The 24,008-nt window shown below is 43.1% G+C and overlaps 1 protein-coding gene across 1 annotated transcript in view; it reads left to right on the plus strand.

The window, feature by feature from the left end:
- The window catches only part of LOC126094922 (tetratricopeptide repeat protein 5-like), a 134,881-nt gene that overhangs the window by 9,632 nt on the left and 101,241 nt on the right, over window positions 1-24,008 (plus strand). The window contains exon 2 of the mRNA XM_049909569.1: window positions 17,594-17,726. Within this exon, the coding sequence (XP_049765526.1) occupies window positions 17,594-17,726 (133 nt within the window). The remainder of the gene's footprint in view (window positions 1-17,593; window positions 17,727-24,008) is intronic.

Here is a 24,008-nt window from a genome sequence, read left to right on the forward strand (position 1 = left end):
AGAGAGACCAAGTGCTTTGACACTTTATATGTCAGTGTGCCAGGAGCGCTTACGATCAATTTGGTACACCATCTGTAAGGATTTGGTAACCCATATGTTAGAGGTGGTGTAGGGCTTTTGCGTTTCACAGATTATTCTGTGCATACAGCAAGAGAGAAGACACTTTGATTAACTGAATCATATTCTGGGTAATCTATTGCATTGGAATCACACTTACTTTTTGGTACTTTGCTGGATCTAGTAGGTCACATATCTTCAGCTCATAATCTTCAGCCATCATTACAACAGTCATATTTCCCTTGTTGGCAGGAAGTACCAACAACTCTTGTCAGCATTAAGGCTCTTACTAGCTTACAATTCTTTTCTTTTCAGGTTGTAAACTGGTGGTTTTACTTGTTGCAGTATCTTGCAGTTTCAGTAGGGATTTCTTCAGCTTTTTCACAAGGAAGAGTTCAGATGGCTGCTTTGGAGTTTGCAGTGTTGTCCTCCGTAGGTAATGTTCTGGGGATAATAGGGAAACTCCCTCCATTTTGAAAGTCAGTGGTCATTTGCATAGGTTGTTCATCATGTGCGACATGTTAGGAATCAACTTGCCCATCTGTCTTACACAACTTTCAAACTTTTTCTTCTGTCACTTGGTTCAGTAGTCCAATTTATTCTGCATTCTCCTATGAGCGATGCTGTCAGTCATATCCAAACCACCTTGATGCACGCTGCCATTGAGTTAACAGAAAATGTCCAGAAGTTACTGATCAGTTCTTGTCAGGTTTCTCCTAGGTGCATGAATTCACTCATAAAGAAAAGCTCAGTCCATTCTGTCATAGATATGACACACATCTGTGCAGTGGTGAATAGGCACTTAAATTTCAAGAACTTTGGTCTGGTCCCTTCGTCCTGGCACCATGTTGGAAAGGTAAGAAAGGACAGAAAATGGGCTTTCTTGTTGGTCAAAGTGATGGTTCAACCTTGTAAATTCCTCTTGGTTGAGGTGTAGTGCAAATCTGTTGAGGCCTTTGTGGCCTCTTGTTGATGTATTGGCTGTCTGCTTTTCTCTTGAGGTCTTTGGCCAGCATTCTTTTAGTGATTTTTCTAATGTCTCATCAGGATGAGAGGCTGGCATTGTCAAAGCTTCACCCTCTATTGATCATGGTAGAGGACAATATTAAATTAATTGCAGCACACACAGAGGCATTTGAACAATCAACTTTCCTGTACTCCATACATGAATGGAACAAGAAAGAGCCCTAATGACTGGTACTATGGAAAGTTCCCTATTCCATGCACTCCACTGTACTTTGCTTAGTATCAGCAACAGTCATTCACTGCAGCATGGGAACCCAGGGTCTGTTTCCCTTGAAGCTTTCTTCTTGTTAAAACTGTTGTCGTGTTTGTGAATTTCTATGGCTCCATGAACTAATGGGCATGATAGCTGTACTCCAGAGTGAGAACCTGCTCAACGGCAAATTTTATTATATGGTCTGTTGTACCCTTGCTTCAGGCCGCAAATCTTTATCGAATACCAACTTCTGTAACAATAACATAAATTATCAGATAGTCGCTGAATCAAATAATAATACTTCCTGGCAAAGTAATCATCTGAACCACAAACAGAAGTTACTCCCAGACCATTGAGAGTGGAAGAATGAAGTCCAAGCATGACTTCGCTGGATAAACAGGTGTTTCGTTATCAAAGTTCCAGGCAAAACTTGGGGAAACCACAGATTCATGACTCATCACACAGAGCACACAGTAAACAGTTGCAGCATTGTGAAATCCAAATGTAGAGGCAAGTCAGGTAACAGGAACTGAGACACAGATCAGCCCTGCAATATTGGCTTTGTTACTGCTGCAGGCGCCGCTCCTTGACATAGTAGTGATGTTACTCATATCACTCGTCTGTACATTCACTGAATCTCTCCCTCTAAGCACCACCTCCATTGTCAGTGCAGGTGAGGAAGAGGAGCAGAAGTGATGTGGAGTTGGGCACTGACATGGCCGTGTGCTCTGGGGAGAGTCTTGGGCTGCTGACGGTGACTGACCTGCTTTCCAGAACTTCTTGCACAGGTGATGTCACCTTTATCGAAAGGAATGTCTGAGTGGTCAACATCTGAGAGTGGAGAGAGCTCCAGTGTGGCTGTGACAGTGGAGTTGGCAGATTCTCTGATGGCGGAGGCTGCTGACCAGGGTGCTACAACTAGAGTTGTGTGCTTTTCTGGGCTAGGATTCACACAGTATAGGCACCAGCACCACTTGGGACCCCTGTTGTTCTTCAAAGAACCCCAAATCAGTTCCAGACTGCACTCAAATGAGCATCCCCACACTGGTGCACACAACGCGGATCAGTGCGGCTGCATCTACATCTACATCTACATTTATACTCCGCAAGCCACCCACCGGTGTTTGGCAGAGGGCACTTTACGTGCCACTGTCATTACCTCCCTTTCCTGTTCCAGTCGCGTATGGTTCGCGGGAAGAACGACTGTCTGAAAGCCTCTGTGCGCGCTCTAATCTCTCTAATTTTACATTCGTGATCTCCTCGGGAGGTATAAGTAGGGGGAAGCAATATATTCGATACCTCATCCAAAAACGCACCCTCTCGAAACCTGGACAGCAGCCTACACCGCGATACAGAGCGCCTCTCTTGCAGAGTCTGCCACTTGAGTTTGTTAAACATCTCCGTAACGCTATCACGGTTACCAAATAACCCTGTGACGAAACGCGCCGCTCTTCTTTGGATCTTCTCTATCTCCTCCGTCAACCCGATCTGGTACGGATCCCACACTGATGAGTAATACTCAAGTATAGGTCGAACGAGTGTTTTGTAAGCCACCTCCTTTGTTGATGGACTACATTTTCTAAGGACTCTCCCAATGAATCTCAACCTGGTACCCGCCTTACCAACAATTAATTTTATATGATCATTCCACTTCAAATCGTTCCGCACGCATACTCCCAGATATTTTACAGAAGTAACTGCTACCAGTGTTTGTTCCACTATCATATAATCATACAATAAAGGATCCTTCTTTCTATGTATTCGCAATACATTACATTTGTCTATGTTAAGGGTCAGTTGCCACTCCCTGCACCAAGTGCCTATCCGCCGCAGATCTTCCTGCATTTCGCTACAATTTTCTAATGCTGCAACTTCTCTGTGTTCTGTGCTTCGTGTTCTGATGGTGAACACAGCAGATCCAGAAGTACCCTTTTATGGTGCTTGTAAAGGAGCTCCACCAACTTTGACTATTGATGGCTATGGACCTTTAAGAAGCTAGGAAGGTGTTTAGTGCTGAAGCCAAATTAGTAGATCCTAAGGGTTTCAGCATTTGTACCTTAAAGACATGAACCATTCTGCCAGCTCACTTGGTGGGAAAATTGCATGCAGACAACCTTCTCATTCCTTATCATAACAATCCACCTTATTTTCAGCATTCCTCTACAGCACCACACCTGATATGCTTTGATTTTCTTCTTTTCCAGTTTTCCCACAGTCCATGATTAACTACCATACAACGCTGTGCTCCAAACATATTTCCAGAAATGTCTTCCTCAAACCAAGGACTATGTTTGACATATGCAGACTTCTTTTATTTAGAAATGTCCTCATTGCATGTGCTAGTCTGCTTTTTAAGTTTTCATTGCTTCATTCATCATGTGTTATTTTGATTCCAAGCTAGCAGAATTAACTTCATGTACTTAGTAGTCACCAATTTCGATATTAAATTTGTTGTTAATCTCTTTTCTGCCACTCCTCATTATTTTCAGCTTTCTTCATTTTAGTCTGTATTCCTTAGACTATTCAGTCCATTTTAAGAAGTCCATAATTATTCTTCACATTCACTCAGGATAGCAATGTCACCAGTGAATCTTTTCATTGATATCCTTTCATCATGAATTTTAATCCCACTCTTGGATCTTTCTTTTATTTCCATCATACCTGCTTCAATGTACAAGTGGAATAGTAGAGGCAAAAACTACATCACTGCCTTGCACCCTTTTTTAATCCAAGCACTTCATTCTTGGTCTTTCATTCTTATTGTTTTCTCATGGTTCTTATGCATATTGTACGTTGTCTGTCTCCCCAGAATTTTGAACATGTTGCACCATTTTGCAGTGCTGAACTGTTTTTCCAGGTTGACAAATAGTATGAATGTGTCTTTAGTTTTTTTTTTAAGTCTTGCTTCTGTTATCAAAAACAGTGTCAGAACTGCTTCTCTGGTACCTTACAGGTTTGAAAGTCAAATTGATTATCATCTAACAGATTCTCTTTTCTTATCCAGTCTTCTGTGTACTATTCTTGTCAGCAACTTGGATGCACGGTCTGTTGAGTTGATTGTGTGATAGTTCCTGCACTTATGTGGCCTTCCTGTTATCGGGATTATGTGAATGATATTTTTCCAAATGTCTGATAACATGTCTCCAGTCTCATAAGATTCTACATGCCAACTGAGATTGTAGGTTACTTGCCACTTCCCCTTTAGAAATTCTGAAGGAACATTATCTATGCCTTCAGCTTTATTTGATAGCAAATCTTCCAAAGGTCTATTAAATTCTGACTCTAATCCTGGATCCCCTCTGTCTTCTATATTGACTCCTGTTTCTTCATCAGTCACATCCTCAGAAAGTGCTCCCTCTCTTAGAGGTATTGAGCTTACTCTTTACACCTGTCTATTCTCTCCTTTCCACTTAATGGTGAAATTCGCATTGCATTTTTAATGTTGATGCCTGAGCTTTTAATTTCACCAAAGGTTGTTTTAACTTTTCTTTTATGCTGAATTAATCCTTCTGACTACCGTTTCGTTTTCAATTTTTTCACGTTGCTTGCATACCATCGTTCAGCTCAACACTGCATTGTGGCTAGGACCAGACCACCAAAAAAGAGGTTTAGGTAAGGACACGTCATGCCTTTCTGCGAGTTGAGAGGAAACGGGGGTTGGTTATGCTGGGAAGCTAATAACCTGCTCCAACTGGCCTGATCTGGTAGACCGTGCTCAAATCTAAAGGAGAATCTGGATACAACTGGTAACATTACGAAACCTTGAATTGCAGGGCCTGCTGAGGAAGCAGTTTGCACTGAGACAATTTCAAATGATTATAAGACTCTCATCGAACGATTGGTCTAGTTGGCTGTTTAACTGAGAAAAGACTGTTTCCTGATGATCAAATTCAGGATCCAGGCTTTCTGAAAGGCAAATAATTCATCCACATTAGAATGCTGAGGAGAAGTGTTATAATAAGTGAAATATTGAAAATTGACCAAATAGAAAGTCCATTTATTGAGGCAATATGCTGTATGCTCTGAGGTAATTTATCCTTAGGTCCAAAAACTGACACAAGCAATTATGGTCAGTGATGAGATAAAATGTGTGACCATACAAAAAAATGTTAAATTTATGGACATAAGAATGCTGGCCAACACTTCTTTTTTGATCTGTAAGTACTGGGATTGGCCAGGTCTTGCATCTGGGTCTTCCATAGGGATATGATCCCTGTAACAAGTAGTTGGGATGGACTAGCACACTGTGGATGTTGGGTGGGCAATAGAACACCCTTTAGGTGGGGTGGGAAGGATCTTGGATAGACAGGCAGATGAAGGCTGTGTTTTAGTTGTTGCAACCAGGATGGTACTGAGTGACAAACTGGATACTCCTTTGTCGCTGTTTCTTGAGTGTCATGGGAGGATTGGGCATGTGAGGGGAAATGCGATGAGAGATCTGCTCATGGACCATGGTTGGGGGGTAGTGCCTGTCTGTGAAGGCCCTGTGAGACCCTCAGCATACTGGTCATGGGAGTTATTGTCATTGCAGATACACTGTCCCCAAGTGGCCAGGCTGTATGAGTGATTTTTTGGTGTGTAAGGGATGACAGCTGTCAGAATTCAGGTTCTATTGGTGGTTAGTGGCTTTAATGTGGCTAGAGATCTACTCTCCTTCTCCCAATTCCTGCAGTGGAAACACCTCTTTTGTATCAATCCCTCAAATCAAAGCTAATCTAATCCCAACATTAAACCCTGTGTCTCCCAGTTCATATCGCCATCCATCTGTGATTCTCTCCCCTGCAGCCTAACTATACCCTGGCCATCTTTCAGGAATTCCTTATCTCCAACTTGGCCTCACCATCCTTCCTCAGATTCCTTCCTAAGAACACCAACCTTTAGCAGAAGAAGGACAGCCACACACAATCTTCAAACAAATCCTGGCCTAATTATCCTACCTGTAGACCAAGTTTCCACCATTGTCATTATGAATTGCAGTGAGTACCTAATGGAAGGCTTCTACTAACTGTATGACTCCACCTCTATACTTTGCCAGAGTGATCCCATCCCAGAAGTCCAGCATAATCTCTTATTCCTGCTTAATGCCTTAGACCCTTCCCAGAAGCTGTTCCCTGAATCTATTTCCCTCCTCACCCCTTGAGACCCCACACACCCACTCTCTACATGTTTCCCAAAATCTGGAAAACCAACAATCCTGGACATCCCATTGTAGCTGGCTATTGTGCCCCCACTGAAAGAATTTCAAACCTCATTGACCAAAACCTCCAATCAGTTGCCGGTAATCTAGTCTCCCATATAAAAAATACCAACCATATCTTTCACCGACTCTCCACCATCCCCATCCCCTTACCTCCTGGATCCCTACTCGGCACTTTTGAAGCCACTTCACTATACACCAACATCCCTTGTGCGAGTGGTCTTGCCACTATCGCACAATACCTTCCCCAACGTATTTCCGACTCCAAACTTACTACTTCATTCTCATACACCTTACTAAATTGTCCCTCACTTACAGCCACTTCTCATTTGAATGTAAGGTATACAAACAAATCTACAGCACAGTGGTGGGCACCTGCATGGCACCCTCCTGTGTCAACCTATTTATGGGCCATCTAGAGGAGACCTTCCTGGCCTCCAAAATGCCAGACCCCTAGTCTGGTTCATTGATGATATTTTCATGATGTGGACTCAGGGCCAAGAAACCCTATCCACATTCCTTCACAATCACAACACCTTCTCTCCCATCCACTCACCTGGTCCTTCTCAACCCAGTATGCCGTCTTCCTGGACCTTGACTTTCTCCTCTCTGATGCCTCCATCACACCTCTGTCCACATTAAACCCACCAAGCAACAAGAGACAGCTGCCACCCCTTCCACACCAAAAAATTCCTCCCATACCTCTTGGTTACCTGGGGACAGTGTATCTGCAGTGACAAGGACTCTTATGCTCACTATGCTAAGGTTCTCACAGGGTCTTCACCGACAGGCACTATCCCACAAACTTAGCCCACAAGCAGATTGGCTGAGCCATTTCCCCACACACGCCCACTCCTCCCATGACTCTCAAGAAACAGCTATAGTGTCCCTTCCATTACCCAATACCACCCTGGATTGCAACAACTGAAACACATCCTCTGCCTGGGCTTTGCCTACCTGCCCAAGATCCCTCCCACTCCTCCTAAAGGGTGTTCCATCACTCACCTAATGTCCACAGCATCTTAGTCCATCCAAACCCTTTGCCACAGGGATCATGTCCCTATGGGAGACCCAGGTGCAAGGGCTGCCCAGTCCACTATCCCAGCACTTCCTATTCCAGTCCTGTCGCAGGTCGGGCCACCTATGAAAGCAGGCATGTCATACATCAGCTCTACTGATATCATTGTACAGCTTTTTATATTGGTATAATTACCAACCAACTGTTAATCAGGATGAGCGGCCACCACCAAACTGTTGTGAAGACCAATGGAAACCAACATGCAGCTGAACATAACATGCTTATTTCAATGGCTGTTACACAACACAAGTCACCTGCATCCTCCCTCTACCATCAGTTTTTCTGAACTGTACAGATGAGAGTTATCCTTACAACAAATTTTCTGCTTCCGAAACTATACACCTGCAGATTCAGGGGTTAGAATAGGCCCGTGATATTCCTGCCCGTCGTAAGAGGCGACTAAAAGGAGTCTCAAACGTTTTGACCTATATGTGATGGTCCCCTCTCGGGTTTGACCTCCATATTTCCAGATTCTTCCGAAGAGCAAGCCAATTGGGGAAGGGCACCTTACATGGTGCTTTGTGTCCATCGTGCATTGAGTCCTCCAGCCAACTTTCTCATCGTTGCTTTGCCGTTCCGCCCGTTCTCCATCTCTTGGGCAAGGATACATTCCTGGGTGCGATTTCCACCATGCACTGTGCAATGTTACTTTTTGCAGAGACCACGGCCATGGACTTCCTTACACCTAATATACAGCACGGTAGCCAGTCCGTTGTGGTGGGGCCACCATGTACCCTGTTGGTTGTAGCCCCCTGACAACACAGGGATTGCTCTGCTGATACCTGCGCCGTTAACTCCGCACAGATACCAAGGAGTAGATGCCTATCTCTCTGGGGCATCGGGACTCCCGCAATGGCCATCCTGCCAGGTGGCCCTTGCTGAGGCTGGGTGGTGCCTGTGGGGAGGGCCCTTGGTCAGAGTAGGTGGCATCAGGGCAGATGACCCGCAGTGAAGCATGGTACATCATCTCTTGCTGGTGGCCAGCCGCCAGCAGTCTCTAAGCGTTCTCAGGCTCAATTCAGCACTCAGAAATACAATCCCAAATTGTTCCCCTCCCTGGCCACACCGTGGGGGGAACATAAGGCTCAGGATGGCAGTGACACTTATTCACCCCAGTTCCTGGTTTGTAAGACAGCTGATGGGGAGTGTTTCATGTCAACAAAGCCTCACTTCTTCATTGAGCATTTAGACTACGAGTTTGGGGAGGTGGAGGGCTTGTCAAAAATACATTCTGGGTCAGTATTGATAAAAACGGCATCCTCTGTCCAGTCACGAAGGTTACTTGCTTGTGACAAGTTGGGCGATGTTTCAGTTACCATCACACTCATAATAGTTTAAATATGGTCCAGGGTATTATTTTCCATAGGGACCTTCTTTTGCAGTCTGATGATGAGCTGCATACCAATTTAAAGCATCAAGGTGTTCATTTCATCCGGCACGTTCATTGGGATTCAAAGGATAATCAGATTGCTAGCGGTGCCTTCATTTTGGCCTTCAAGGGTGATACATTACTGGAGATGGTCAAGGTGATGGTCTACCGCTGCGATGCCAAGCCCTATATCCCTCCCCCGATGCGGTGCTTTAAGTGCTGGAAGTTCGGCCATATGTCTTCCCGCTGTACTTCCAGCCTCACATGTCGAGATTGCGGATGCCCATCACATTCCAATACTCCATGTGCCCCGCCTCCCATCTGTGTCAACTGCGGAGAGCATCGTTCAGCTTGCTCGCCAGACTTCAGGATCTTACAGAAAGACCAGAAAATCATGGAATATAATACTCTGGACCGACTGACCTATACTGAGGCTAAGAGGAAATCTGAATGACTCCATCCTGTGCGAATGACTTCCTCATATGCCACCGCTACGACAACCGTGATAGCCCCATCAGTTCAGCGAATTACAGTCAGCTCACCGAGCCGTACAACTCCACATGCCCCCTTGCCCATGGGGGGCACTACCCACCCTGCTGCTCCTGCGCCATCTACCTCAGGAGCAACACGCCCCCACCCATTGAGGACGTCTGTCCCCACTTCTAAGCCGGAGAAGTGTCCAACTTCTTCGACTCCTCTTGCTCGCAAGGGGTCCCTTGGGACCCTCCCTTCCCAGGTTTCCACAAGTGGGAAGGATGATGCCTGGCAGTGGCATAAGTGCCCACAAGCAGCTGGTCGTAGGGCTTCGCGATCCTCCTCCGTCCCGGAGACTGAACAAACTCTGCATCTGAGGGCGAGGTAGAGATTCTGGCGTCCACTGAGGATCTAGATCTCACCGGATTCTCAGGCACAATGGATGTCACTCACACAGGTACTCTATCGGCGGCAGCAGGTGACCCAGCAGCATAATCTACCTCCTCAGTCCCTTCTCGCCTCTCTCGGCCATGGACAATGTCATCTTCCAGTGGAACTACAGTGATTTTTTCCACCATCTTTCTGAGCTCCGACAGCTTCTCAGCCTTCATGCTTTCCTCTGCATTTCTCTTCAGGAAACTTGGTTTCTGCCGATGCGAACCCCCGCCCTCCATGGCTGTCAGGGTTACTATAGGAACTGGGTAGCTTATGAGAGGGTATTTGGTGGTGTCTGCATCGACGTCCTTCACTCCCTTTGCAGCGAGTATGTCCCTCTACAAACACCGTTAGAGGCTGTCGCTGTTCGGGTGTGGACACCTCAGGCTGTTACTGTCTGCAGTCTCTATCTTCCACAGGATGGTGATGTCCCGCAGCATGACCTGGCTGTGCTGATAGCCCAGTTGCTGCCACCTTTTCTGTTACTGGGCGACTTCAATGCCCATAACCCTCTGTGGGATGGACCAGTGGCAACAGGCCAAGGCAACATCGTTGAGCAACAATTGGCACAGCTCGACCTTTCTCTTTTAAATAATGGTGCTTTCACACATTTTAGTGTGGTGCATGGCACGTACTAGGTCATCGACCTTTCGATCTGCAGCCCTAGCCTGTTACCATCTGTCCAATGCAGTGTGCATGATGACTTGTGCGGTAGTGCCCACTTTCCGATCTTTCTGTCACTGCCACAGCGTCACTCTTCTGGGCACCCCTGCAGATGGGCTATGAATAAGGCTGACTGAGACTTGTTCACCTCCATTGCCACTATTGAGCCTCTTTCCAATGATGCCATTGATGTGGTGGTTCACTCAGTCACCACTGGCGTCGTTACTGCCGCAGAATCTGCCATTCCCTGTTCTTCTGGGTTCCCTCGGTGGAGGGCTGTGCCTTGGTGGTTGCTCGAGATCGCTGAGGTGATTAAAGATCGCAGGCGGGCACTCCAGCGTCACAAGCGGCATCCATCATTGGAACACCTCATTGCCTTTAAATGGCTCTGTGCATGAGCCCGCTGCCTTATTTGCCTACGCAAGCAGGACTATCCTGGTCCCACTTTAATCCTTTCCTTTTCCACTCCCAAATTCTGCCCTGCTCCCCCCCCCCCCCTCCCCACCTCCCTGGCCCACAACCTCCTTACACTGCACCTGGTGGCAGTCACATCACGACTCCTAGTCCCTGCACGTTCTGCCAGACAGCATTCTTCTCTCCCCCCACCCGTTCCCTGCTATCCCTTCCCCTTCCCTATTCTCTCCAGATTGCTGCTTCTGTTGTGCATGATAGTTGCATTTTGATCCGAGCTGCTGGAGATGGCAGTCATGTGGAAATGTGAGGTGTGCTTGCTTGAGTGAACGAATGTGTGTGTGTTTCCTTTTCTGAAGAAGGCTTTGGCCAAAAGCTAAATGTGTTACAGTCTTTTTGTTGTGTTTGTCTGCAACTCAATGTGCCGTCATTACTGTGGGGAGCACTCTAGCTTTTTCATTATATTGTACATATGAGTATAGCCTATGTCCATCCAAATATTTATGGGAGTAATGTGTAAAAATTGGAAGTAAAACAGTGAAAAACTTTTTCCACTTTTTTGGTAATATATAGATTTTGCACGTTTAGTAGAGTATCATCTAAAAATTTGAAGTAAATTTGTCAAGAACTTTTCAAAGTTTTTGGTAGCATTTACCCTTGTATAAAGTGCATTCTGTAGAAATTTGAAGCAGATTAGGCAAAAAATTTTTGAGATTTTTGGTGAACAATGTCTTATCTTTATATGGTAATAGAGATTGAAATAAATTTCACTTATTTGTATTGTCTTACTTTTCACTCTATTATATTTAATCCAGTGCTTAATTTTTCACAATCACTTTATACTTTTATTGAATACTCTTTTTAGTTGTAATACTACTGTTTTGAGGAAATCAAATGAAATCAAGCTTCAGCATTTACATATTGGTTGATGGTGAGAAGTCAATGGGTGATCTTTAGACACTTGTGAACAACAACAACAGCATGAAGAAAATGAAATATGCTCTTTTGTTGTTTTAGTGTCTATTGCCTAAGATACTGGGTGTTACAATTAATAAAACGTTCCAGACTATTATGCCACGGTGAAACTGATTTCACAATTAAACCCAACATTTCATTGCCATCTGTGGAGTACATTTTCGAGGGGCATCATAGCTTCTTTTAGTGTCGAATTCACACCCTGGCTTGCTACTGACTGCAGCAAAATTCCATTTACCCATGCTCCTACACAGTGGTGTGACATCACACGTTTTGAATACCCAAAGGCAAATGGCCATTGTCGACTGCCGTTGTCCGCTGTTGCTATCACCAGATAGTGGAAGACTGATACATATCTTCTACAGCACCAGAATCCAGATGTCATTCAGTTTGATGCCCTCCTCCTTCTTGTTGGAATCCCTGTGATATTTTACAATTCTATTGTCTCTCTGTGTAGCCTTTTATGGTATTAGCTTGTGGCTCCCAGTACTGGAGTCCTATCAGAATGTATGTGTGGTGGTCTCTTGGCTGCAAAGCATGTTCCGCAGTTGCTGATCTGTGAATCTCCCCTCTTCTGCAATTACCCTTGTGCTCTTCTAGTTAGTGTTTGACCATTCTTTGTAATGTCTTCGTACACTTTCCCACAACTACGCAGAAACGTATAAATTCCTGCTTCTTCCAGAGGTTGTCTAACATCATTGGCTAATTTTAGGTGAGCTTGTGTCTTCCTGGTGGATTTGTAGATTATTGCGATGTTTCATTTTTTCGAGATTTTTTTCTGTGCAGTCAGTTATGTCCTTAATGAAAGGCAGGAAAACTTTAGATTTCACCAGCACTTGTGCAACACTATGATTTCGGTGCGGTCTTAACACTCCTTTTTACCTTAAGGGATGAATAACCACTCTTGAGCAATGCATTGCTGAGACGTTTTAATTCTGCATCAAGCAGCTCTGGTTCGCAGATGTTCCTTGCTCTAACTGCCAATGTTTTTTCGATGCCTTGCTTTTGTTATGGGTGGTGGTTCAAATCTTAGTGTATGTAATGCTCTGTGTAAGTGGGTTTTCAGTAAATGGTGTGGCCATCTTCTTTCTTGAAAACTAGCACATGAAGAAAATTTAATTTTCCACCTACTTCCTCCCCCATGGTAGACTGAATCTTTGCATTGATCACACTGAGATGTTTGTGAAAACAGCTTAGTTCATCTCTGCCATGCTCCCACAAAACAAATGTATCATCCATGTACTGGAACAAAATATCTTGTTTCTTGTTGGCAGTTTCCAATACCAGTCTCAAATTTTTCCATGAACAAATTCAATGTGATTGGGCTTAAGGGGCTTCCCACAGCCACACCATCTGTCTGTTTATAGAACTCATTGCTCCATTTGAAAGACATTGTTGTGAGACAATATTACACATTTCAGAAATATTGTGAGGAAAAATTCAGTTCAGCTGTTGCAATGCCTCATTGAGTGGAACCACAGTAAATAGGGATACCACATTAATACTATCTAACATGTCCTTGGCTGAACCACTATGCTATTTAATTTGCTGATCAAATGTGCTGAATTCTTGATATATGAGTGTTATATGAGTGTCATCAGCCTAGATATGGTCATAATAATGTCAAGAACTGGCACTCGGATAGCTGAGTGAAACAGCACTCACTGTAGGTATTAGAGAAACATGTTATTTGTGTAGATGTGGCAACCCATAAAGTCTTGGTGGTAGTGCACGTGAATTGAACAGCTTTTCTGAACACTTTTCTATACATGACTTTTTATGAACTGTGTAACAGTTCAAAGAACTTTGTCATTGGGCTCTTTACTTTGTTTCCTGCATCCGGATTAATGAATCTTACTATGACAGTTGCTCACATATAAACAACAGTCACTTTTCCCTGGCAGTGGGAAGAATTATAATACTATTGTCCACATTCCAGCATTTTATGACATTCCTCTCACTCACAATTAAATTACTTTTTGGAGGCTTTGTACAAGCCAATATACTAACAGCATCTATATGAATTTCTTCAGCTGTAATTGTGTCCTCACTACAACTCAACTCATGGGCTAATGGCAAAATTTCAACCCCTGGTAAGTGCAGAGTCCTCATCATCAGATAGTGAATGTCCAGATAAATTGAGGATTAAGTGATTATGCAGCTCGAATAGGGCAAAGTGGATTGTCAGACGGATGGAAGAGGCCTTGTGTAGTGGTGACTGGGAATGAATTAACAGACGGTTGCACGATACTGTTATGAAGCATCTGTTGACAAAGTCTAATACAGAGAAGAGGATATTTGATAATTTGCAGCCTAAGCAAACAATCTGCCATTTAGATGCTTCACACACGGTTATAAATTTATACAGACATTCAGTATCTGATGCCGAGCCATCTGTTTTTCCAGGGGTGGAAATTTTGCCGTTAGTCCATGAGTTGTGCCCACAGAAGAAATGATAGCCAGTGTAGAAGCAGGCATTTCGTAGTTTGTGGGCATGGTTACAACTAAAGAAATCTGTGTAGAAGTCTAAGAGTATTGGCTCATACAAAGCCTCCAAAAAGTAATTTAACTGTGGTTGTGAGGAATGCCATAAAGCATCTGAATGAGGACAATAGTATTATTTTCTATGCTGGCAAGGAAGATGAGATGGTTGTTTTGAATGTGATCAACTATCATAGTAAGATCCACAAACATATAGGAAAGTGAGTAAAGACTCTATTGACAAAGTTCTTAGAACTGTTATGTGGTTGATAAAAAAATTCCCCTATTGAACAGAGTGTTAAGAAAAGTCAGTTTGTTTCAGTTGCACTACCACCAAGACTTCATGGGTTGCTGAAGGTGCACAAAGAACATGTTCCTCTAAGACCAATAATGTTGCAACAGCTGAATCGGATTTTTCCTCCCAATATTCCTAAACCATCTAAATATTGCCTCACAACCTCGTATTTCAAGTAGAACAATGAGTTTTGTGAGCAGACAGATGGTGCGGCTATGGGGAGCCCCTTAATCCCGATCATAGTTAATTTCTTTACGGAAAAATTTGAGAAGCTGGCATTGGAAACTGCCAACAAAAAACTAGATATTTTGTTCCGGTACATGGATGATACATTTGTTTTGTGGAGGCATGGCAGAGAGGAACTAAGCTGTTTTCACGAACATCTCAGTGGGATCAATGCAAAGATTCAGTTTATCATGGTGGAGGAAGCAGCTGGAAGATTAAATTTTCTTGATGTGCTAGTTTTCAAGAAAGAAGATGGTAGCTTAGGCCACACAGTCTACCAAAAACTCACTTACACAGACCGTTACATACACTGGGATTCGAACCACCACCCACAGCAAAAGCAAGGCATTAAGAAAACATTGGTGGTCAGAGCAAGGAACATTTGCAAACCAGAGCTGCTTGATTGCTCAAGAATGGTTATTCGTCTGCTGAGGTGAAAGGAGCGTTAAGACCACCGTGCAGAAATCATAGTGATGCACAAGCGCCTCTGAAAGCGAAAGTTTTCCTGCCTTTTCATTAAGGATGTTAGTGACTGCACAGTAAAAATCTTGAAGAAGTAGAACATTGTGGTAATCTACAAACCCATCCATAAGATAAAATATCACCTAAAATTGGCCAAGGAAGCTCACTAGCTCCTGGAAAAATCAGAAGTTTATAGGTTTCCATGTAGTTGTGGGAAGATGTACATAGGTACTAAAAGAATGACTAGAAGAGCACAGGGGCAATTGCAGAAGAGGGGAGACTGACAGATCAGTTGTTGTGGATGATGCTTTGCAGCCAGGAGACCACCACAGTCATTCTGATGGGACTCAAGTACTGGGAGCCACAACCGGCTACAGTGATTGGCTATACAGAGAGGCCAGAGAGATTGTGAAGCACTTCAGGAATTTCAGTAGGAAGGAGGATAGCATGATACTGTATAACATCTGGATTCCGGTGATGTAGACGTTGTGTACCAGTCTTCAACCATGGGGTGATAGCAACAGCCGACAATGACAGTCAACAATGCCCAGTTGCTTGTGGGTATTCAAAATGTGTGATGTCACGCTACTGTGTGAAGCACGCAGGAACAGAATTTTGCTGCAGTCAGTAGCGAGTCAGGGTGTGAATCAGATACTAAAAGAAACTACAATGCCTCTTGGAAGTGTCCACCACAGATGAGGATGAAACTTTGGGTTTACTGTGAAAATCACTCGACCACGACATAATAGCCCAGAACATCTTAGTACTTGTGATATTTCCTGGTGTATAAGTGTACATAGTAAATGTTGTTGTAGGAGCCAATGAAGAGGCCATTCTGAAGGTGTTTAACTATGTATTTAAAACTGTTTGTAGTCTACCAAATGAAACAAGTGTGTAAATAAGGAATTGGAGAACAAACAAATTTATGACAATGGAAAGTCCAGGTAGCAATATCAACAATATTATGAAAAGGATAGATTGGTACTCACCCTAAAGATGATGCGCTGAGTTGAAGACAGGCAGAACAAAAAGGCTGTTATACATTTAGCTTTTGGCCAAAGCCTTCTTCTGCCCGGAGCAGGTGGAGATGGCTGTCCTGTGTGTGTTCCTTTTCTGAAGAAGGATTTGGCAGAAAGCTAAATGTGTAATAGCTTTTTTGTTGTACCTATCTGCAACTCAACATGTCGTCTTTACTGTGAGTAGCATTTTATCCTTTTCATAACATTGTAAATAAATTTTTGAGAGCACTTTCAGATGAAATGTATTTTGGCACAAACAAAATCATGATCTTGGTAATTGCAATGCTTCTACTGCTTTTCTGTGGAATTCAAATGAAAAGGAAGCTACTAGACATAAAAATAAGATGTTTATATATCTTATTTTTACTCTTGTTTGTGAAGTAAATTGCACTGCATTGAAACAAGCATTCAGTTCATAGAGCTGTGGAATGTGGGGGAAAAAAACTGCAAATTGGCATTCCTAAGAAGAAGAACAACACCAAAAATGCAGCAGGAGCGTAATATGTAAGAAATTGTCCACGCAACCTGCCACTGATGATGCCTTGCAGAAAATAAAGGCGAAATGCGTATGGCACTAAAATTGTGTTTTATTCAGTTGCTGTCAGACGGTCCATAAGTAAAAATTATCAATAAATTGTAACAGTAGAAAATTTTTCATACAGTCTCCACAGTAGCTTCTTTTCCTTTTATACGTGCCTGAAACTGTATTGTTCTGATTACCTTATATGCCTGAGTTATTCATGTGTTATTGTTTTAAAATCAATGCAATGTAAGATATAGCAAATCTAGTGGTTTCCCTCTACATACAACACTGTATGCTGTAAAAAATGTCACGTCGCACCACGGCCTGGTGCGTATCTTTCATTGGGTGCCACTTTGGTGACTTGTGTGTCCTTAAAACAATTGGCACTCAGTTTTCCCCAGAATGGTCACCCATCCAAATACTAGCCAACCCAATGTTGCTTACCTTTGGTGGCTGGGCAGGAACTGGTGTTACCAACATGGCAAGGCCACTGGCTTTTTACTCGCTTAAGTCCCCTTCCCCTTCTTTTACTCCTATCTCTTTCTCCCTTACATCTTTTTATAGGTTGACGTATTTTATCTTCATCTTGCAGATTATACTGTCTAACTCCCATTTTGTGAGAATTAATATTGTGTACCAATTAGTTATTTTTTACTGTTAATTTTTATATTTAAACTTTCATTTACATGTCTTCTTTTCTTTTTTTAAAGGACAAAGTGAAACAACTCTTTACATTCAGAGACCATTATTTTGAGAACCATTCTATAGATGATGCATCACGGAAGAATAAAGATGTAACTGACAAAATGAAAGAAACAGTAAATATACTTGAAAGGTTGAAAGGTATGTTTAAGAAATATCTCATATACTGACATTCACTCATTTATTTTTGCATCAGAAGAACCAGATAAAAGACATAGACAGGTGGTTACTGATGACCATACTCTGCAATACTGAACACAAAAAATAACAAAAACTAAGGACAGTATCGATTAAAAACAGGAACTATAGAGCAATCTGCCTCCACTTCATGTTTAACTTTTCATTTTTTCCTTTCCAATTTAGGATAATTTTTCTTTGTCTGTGCTCTCTCTCTTTTCTTTTCTTTTTCATTGCATTTTTCTGCCTTTTTCTTATTTTTTTCTTTTTCTCGAAATATGCTTTTGAGTTTGCTTGACACAACGAAGGTATTGTCTCATTGTTTCTCTTAAATTTTATTTTTGGTGCACTTGGCTATTCTAGAATTTATTTCTGTGGAGAACCATGCATTTACAGTTTCTTATCCACGTCGGATTTACGAGAATATGAGTCCACATTTGTTCACTTCACCTGTGGGCTTTCATTTATTTCTGTCCGGCAATGGATGGGAGCAGCCTCATCATCATCATCATCATTTATCGCTTTGTTATCCTTCCCACCAATAGTTGTTCTTCATTGTTGGTATGTATGGGAGATGATCTCATTGAAGATTCCCTAGACAAAATTTCTAAGTAAAATAAAAAGAAAATAGTATTGTGCATTGGCACAACCAGTAACTAGTATATAAATATGACAATGATTGGCACCATATGTGGCTGTTAGGTCCTCCATGTTAACAACTGTTAAATATAATATCAGGTTTACCAAAAAAGGATCATCGGTAATTAATTAGTAGTGAAGTCATGTATCACTTAATTGAAGGTAGGAGATAACGTAAAAAATTTACGCAGCTACTGAAAATGCTTTATTTTGAAACCCAGCTGTTGGCACCCCACAGTTATGTGACACTTGTATTTCTGAAGCTTTTTTTCCTGCAGGTTACATTCCAAAGTCTTCAGAAACACCGCTGCAAAGAGTAACAAAATTTATATAAAGAGGATAAAAGAGAAAGGAAAAGTTTAGAACTAAGTTCCTTCAGTCTCATCTAACAAAAAGCCTTGTTCAATTTGAGACTGTAATGTGTTGTACCAAGCAGCTGTGACATTAAATGTAGGCTTCATAGTGAACAGCTCCAGAAATGTAACAAGTGCACATATCACACATATCAGCAATTCCACACGTGGTTCAAAGATTTCTCTGATGTTCCCCAAATTCTTACTATATGGCTATGTGATTGCCAACAATCATGTGCAACCAAGCGAGGTGGTGCAGTGGTTAGCACACTGGACTTGCATTTGGGAGGACGATGGTTCAACCCCACATCTGGCTATCCTGATTTAGGTTTTCTGTGATTTCCCTAAATCGCTTCAGGCAAATGCCGGGATGGTTCCTTCAAAAGGGTACGGGTGACTTCCGTCCCCATCTTTCCCTAGTCCGATGAGACCGATGACCTCGCAGTTTGGTCTCTTCCCCCAAATAACCCAATCCAAACCCCCCAACAATCATGTAGTTAAACCTTGTAGCCCTTCGTGTTACAAGTAAAATACAACGTAACAATATTTTTCTACTATACTTTACAGGTTGTTATGGTTAAATATAGTTAAATGTTCATATGTGGGACAGAAGGAGTTGTCTGGAAGAAAAGATTTCAGATTAAATTTAAAATTTATTGTGTACCTTTCAGACATTTTAAGTTATTGGGCGAATGATCAAAGAGTTTTATGAGTATATAGTGAGGTCCTTTGTGAGCCACTGACAGCTTTAGTAATGCGTACTGAAGGTATGTTTTTCATATTATGTTATTGGCTGGTGGTGTTACTAGTCTTCTCCTGAAATCAAAATTGATGTGACATTTAGAGCCAAGAGCTATTACCGTATCACATGAGAGTTACTGATTGCTAGACAGAAAGATGTGTAAGAGGTTCATGTTAGTTATGATAAGTTTTGTATGCCACAACCCAGTCTTTGGTCAGAAAATTATTAGTCATTAATGAAAGTAAGGAGAAGTAGCATGGAAGCGCCATAGATTATTATGTTGACAGCTGTGGGCTGGTAACAGCCATCCTGGTGACATGTGAATCACAACAACAGACATGACAGTGGATTGCAAAGCAAGGATAGCCGAACTCAGTGGTAAATGGCACCGCACAGTGGTAACTGTGTAGCAATTGTGGTAGTATTATCAAACCGGAGTGAGTTTCTTGTGATGGTGACAGGACTGGGCACCAGGTTTTAGTGAAACAAATGGAAACCAGAGGCATATAAATAAGTCTGGATTTTGAGGAAGGAATGATTTGGTATCACCGGAAGTCAGAATGATTTGGCATTGCCGGAAGTCAGCAGCACTGCTACAATACCACAGCTACACTGGATAGCGAGATGACTGGGCACCACCAGCAGCTACCGTGTTTGAGACCAGGCTTCGCCTACCACCAGCACGAAGTCCTTTGTGGGACTTACTGCACAACCCAGCTGACGTACCACCTGTGCCTGCTGCCACTGACGCTGAGTTCCTGGTGAGACATGGCGCCACAGCACAGGCCGCTGCCCGTCTCCTGTCCCGGGGCACCGAGTCGAGTCCCGCGCCCTGCAGTCTCCACACACCACCACCGCGGCTGCAGACAGAGCCGAGGGGCCATTCCCCGAGTGGAATGGCACAGCGACACAATGTTAGTGCCACTGACATCGACAGCTGTGGCCTCCAAAGGCTGCCAGTCTCAACAGTGCAGGATGCTAGCTCAGCAGCTACGAGTGGAGGCTGCTGCCTGTTCATCAGCACCAGCCAGGGGCAACAGGGAGACGCATGCCTGCCTCTCTGTATCATGTGTCAAAATCAATAGAAGTTTGTCTTAACTGTTAACAGTGTTTGCCCTGGCCCCCACAACCTGTCACTACCACTCTGACATCCCCCAGCATGCTACAGAGTGGAGTTAGAAGTTGGATTTTCAAGCCCGTCTCCACACTGTTTGCTGATAGCAAGCGTAGCAAACAACGCCTGCAACTGCCACCCGTGGGTGAAGAAGATGACTCGACTGTGGCATGGAAACAGTTTGTCGAACATGTTCATGTGAATGAGGCTGTTTTATTCTTTTGTGGTGACGATTGAGACAAGTCAGGAGTTTTCTCACGGGTTGTGTTGTTCTTTTAAGTTCAGTGGGTGACAGGTGAATGCAAGTGATATTTTTGAGGAGGCACAAATATAAATCTTATTTTTCACCTGGTCAGTATCTGAAATATGGGTGTCATGAGGAAGAGATATGGAACATTGTATAGTAGTATATAAGCTGTTAACCTGGAGTAAGGATTCAGTAGCTGATGCTAAGTCATTGTTTCGGTGTACAAGTATAACAATAATGAGTGTAAGCAGCCACTCATGTGAGAATGATTAAGTTGTGTGAGGAGTAATATGTAAGTGTTACAGTTATATGTTGTCATAATATTGTTTGTTTTTTGTGGAGAATGTAGTATGACTTGGCATTTTATCATGAGGAGTGTTAGGATAGGGGTATGTTGTAGTGTTTTTGTTCCCTCTTGTTTATGATTGTGTAACTGACTGGATGTAATTATATCATCATCAGTACCTCATGTAGCAGGGATGGCAATATGCAAGGAGCTACCAGGGTGGAGGAATTGAGAATTTTAAGAGGTGATGTAGATAAATTGCAAGCAGAAAAGATGGAGAAGAATGAGAGATTAGAAGCACTTGACACTGAGGTGAAGGAAATGACTTATCACAGATCTCTGGAGAGACTGAGAGGAATTAATAATGGAATACATTGATTTTGGAAAGGGTAGAAAGGAAGCAGAGAGGAAGGAGAAGAAGGTAGCTGAAAGAGAGGAGCACACTTGTGGATAATTTTACCAGTTCCCATGGAACATCTGCCTATCATTGATGAATTTAAACTTGTCAAGGCACGGAATAATGACATTGTGGAAGTTAACGAAACTAATGTAGAAGTACCAATATCCAGTTGAAATGTGGAGCCTGGGGTAAATGTAGTGCCGGACACATGAGAGTGGGCTGTACTGAAGTGATTAAGTACGAGGATAGCAACATGGGTGAGTTAAGTGCAGTAGTATCTCCCCCCTTGATAGATAATGGATGTTGTGTTGAGGCCAGGGAGACTGAGCCAGATGCATGGGGAGGTGCACATGCCGAGGGTTTTTGCATCATGCAGAGTGTAACTGCAGACAGTTTCGTCATTTTATATACTACAGGGAATGCACAAGAAGTTGTTGGTAGTTGTGGTGTAGTTGGTGTGACTGTGATGGTACAGGCACAGATATTTCCTGACTAGCAGGATGAATGGATGAAAAGAATGAGATGGTGAGTTTGTAGAGTGTATAATCAAGTAGACAAGGCTCAATCTTTTGAAGAGGTATGCTAGAGGTTCAGAATGTGACGTGAGCACAAGTTCTGAGTCACAGCATTACATGGCAAGCAGCTGACATGCACAGTGAACTGTTCTGACTGAATATCAGGCCAAAGTTAATCTTCAGCAACAGAAAGCTGTTGCCAATATAGAGCCATTACGAGGTGCACCTGGTATATAAGACAAACCAGTTAAACCATGTAGAAATACATTAAGGAGTAATTTGCATGATACAGTACTATTAGGCTCCATGAAGTTGTTTTGAGTGAGCAGGAGTGCCAGAAAGCCAAGCATTTTGAGGGGAATTCAGTCCGTAACAAGTGCTACAGTGTGATGAGTCAGTGGGACCATATTTTTAAGTTTTGGAAATGTGAGTACTGTATGTGGTTTTCTCGTATTTTTGGGAGTATGTTGTATTGAGAAGCATAAGGAGAGCTGTTGTCAAAAGGACAAAGTTCTCAAAGCTGTTCCAAAGCAAAAGGTTAAGACACCACTGGATAGACGTATGAGATGCCAAATGTAAAAGTTGAACGAAGCCAGACCATATTTTTTTGATGTTGATAGGTTAAGGATAATTGATTAAGAAAGAAATCATTTTAGTTTGTTAGTGTGGAACAGGGAGTTAGAAGTTTTTTGTGCATGAGCATGGCAAGAGGCCTAGCAGTGAAGTATGTTTTATAGCACTGAGTTAATGAACAGGGCAGGGGACCCTTGAGAGATGATATGAGATTAAGCAGTATGAGCAAGGGATGAAACATAGATTTACAAAGTCAGAGATTAATACAGTAATTTGCATAGTAGTTAACAGTAGCCAATTTAGTATTGTGTATTTTGTCGTCTCTGTGGGGGAGGGCAGTGTAGTCTTTAACAAACGTAAGGAGGAGTAGCATGGAAATGCACAGATCATTGCACTAACTGCTGCTGGTTGGTAGTCGCCAGTGTGGCAATGTGTGGGTCACAGTTAATAGACACACCAGTGGATTCCGAAGGGTGGTCAGTAGAGCTCATTGGTAAATGGCGCCGCTCAGCGGTAACCGTGTAGCGAGTGGGACAATGTCACCGCTCCAGGGAAAATCTCTCATTTTGGCAATGTGACTAGGTGCCAGGTTTTAGTGAAACAAGTGGGCACTGGTGTATATAAATAAGTCTGGACTTTGAAGCAGGAGAGAGCCGTACCTGACAAGCCTGCTACCAACACTAAGTCCTTCACAGAAGCAGGTGCCACAGCCCTGTTGACCTGCTGCTTGTGCCTGCCTCCACTTACACTGAATTCCTCGTGGATATTGGTGCCAGAGTGCCAGCCACCATCTAACTCCTATCCGAGGAGTTGAGTCCCAAACACAGCGGACTCTGCACAGTGCCAGTGTGGCTGCATGCGGAGCCGAGGGGCTGTTCTCCGAGTGCAACAGTGTCGCAGCACAATGTGTGGTATTGCTGACATCGAAGGCCATGGTCTCTAAAAGCTGACGGTTCCAGCAATGCAGGGCACCAGCTTGGCAGCTACAGGCGGAATCCACTGCCCACTTGGGCAATGGGGAGTGACGTACCAGCCTCACTACATCACACATCAAAATCAGAGTTCTTTGTGTAACTGTTAACATTGTTTGTCCTGGTGCTGTCACCACCACTCACTCATCTCCCAGTGTGCGCATCACACTACTGTTCCTTGTGGCTCCTCATTTCATTTTTTAAATTCACAAAGAGACAGACTAACTGGCTGTTACTTAGCTACAGGAGCTGAACTCACGGTACAACGAGTAGACCAAAAGAAAAGAATACTTACAGCATTTCTGGTCCAATTAGTATAATGATCCTTCTCCTGGAGAGAAAAGTGGAAATGGTTGGTGGGGAGTTGGAAGGGTGGGGCAGGAAGAGAGGGGAGGGTGAGTTACTC

Source organism: Schistocerca cancellata, chromosome 8 (assembly GCF_023864275.1).
Source record: "Schistocerca cancellata isolate TAMUIC-IGC-003103 chromosome 8, iqSchCanc2.1, whole genome shotgun sequence".
In the NCBI taxonomy this organism is placed as follows: domain Eukaryota; kingdom Metazoa; phylum Arthropoda; class Insecta; order Orthoptera; family Acrididae; genus Schistocerca; species Schistocerca cancellata.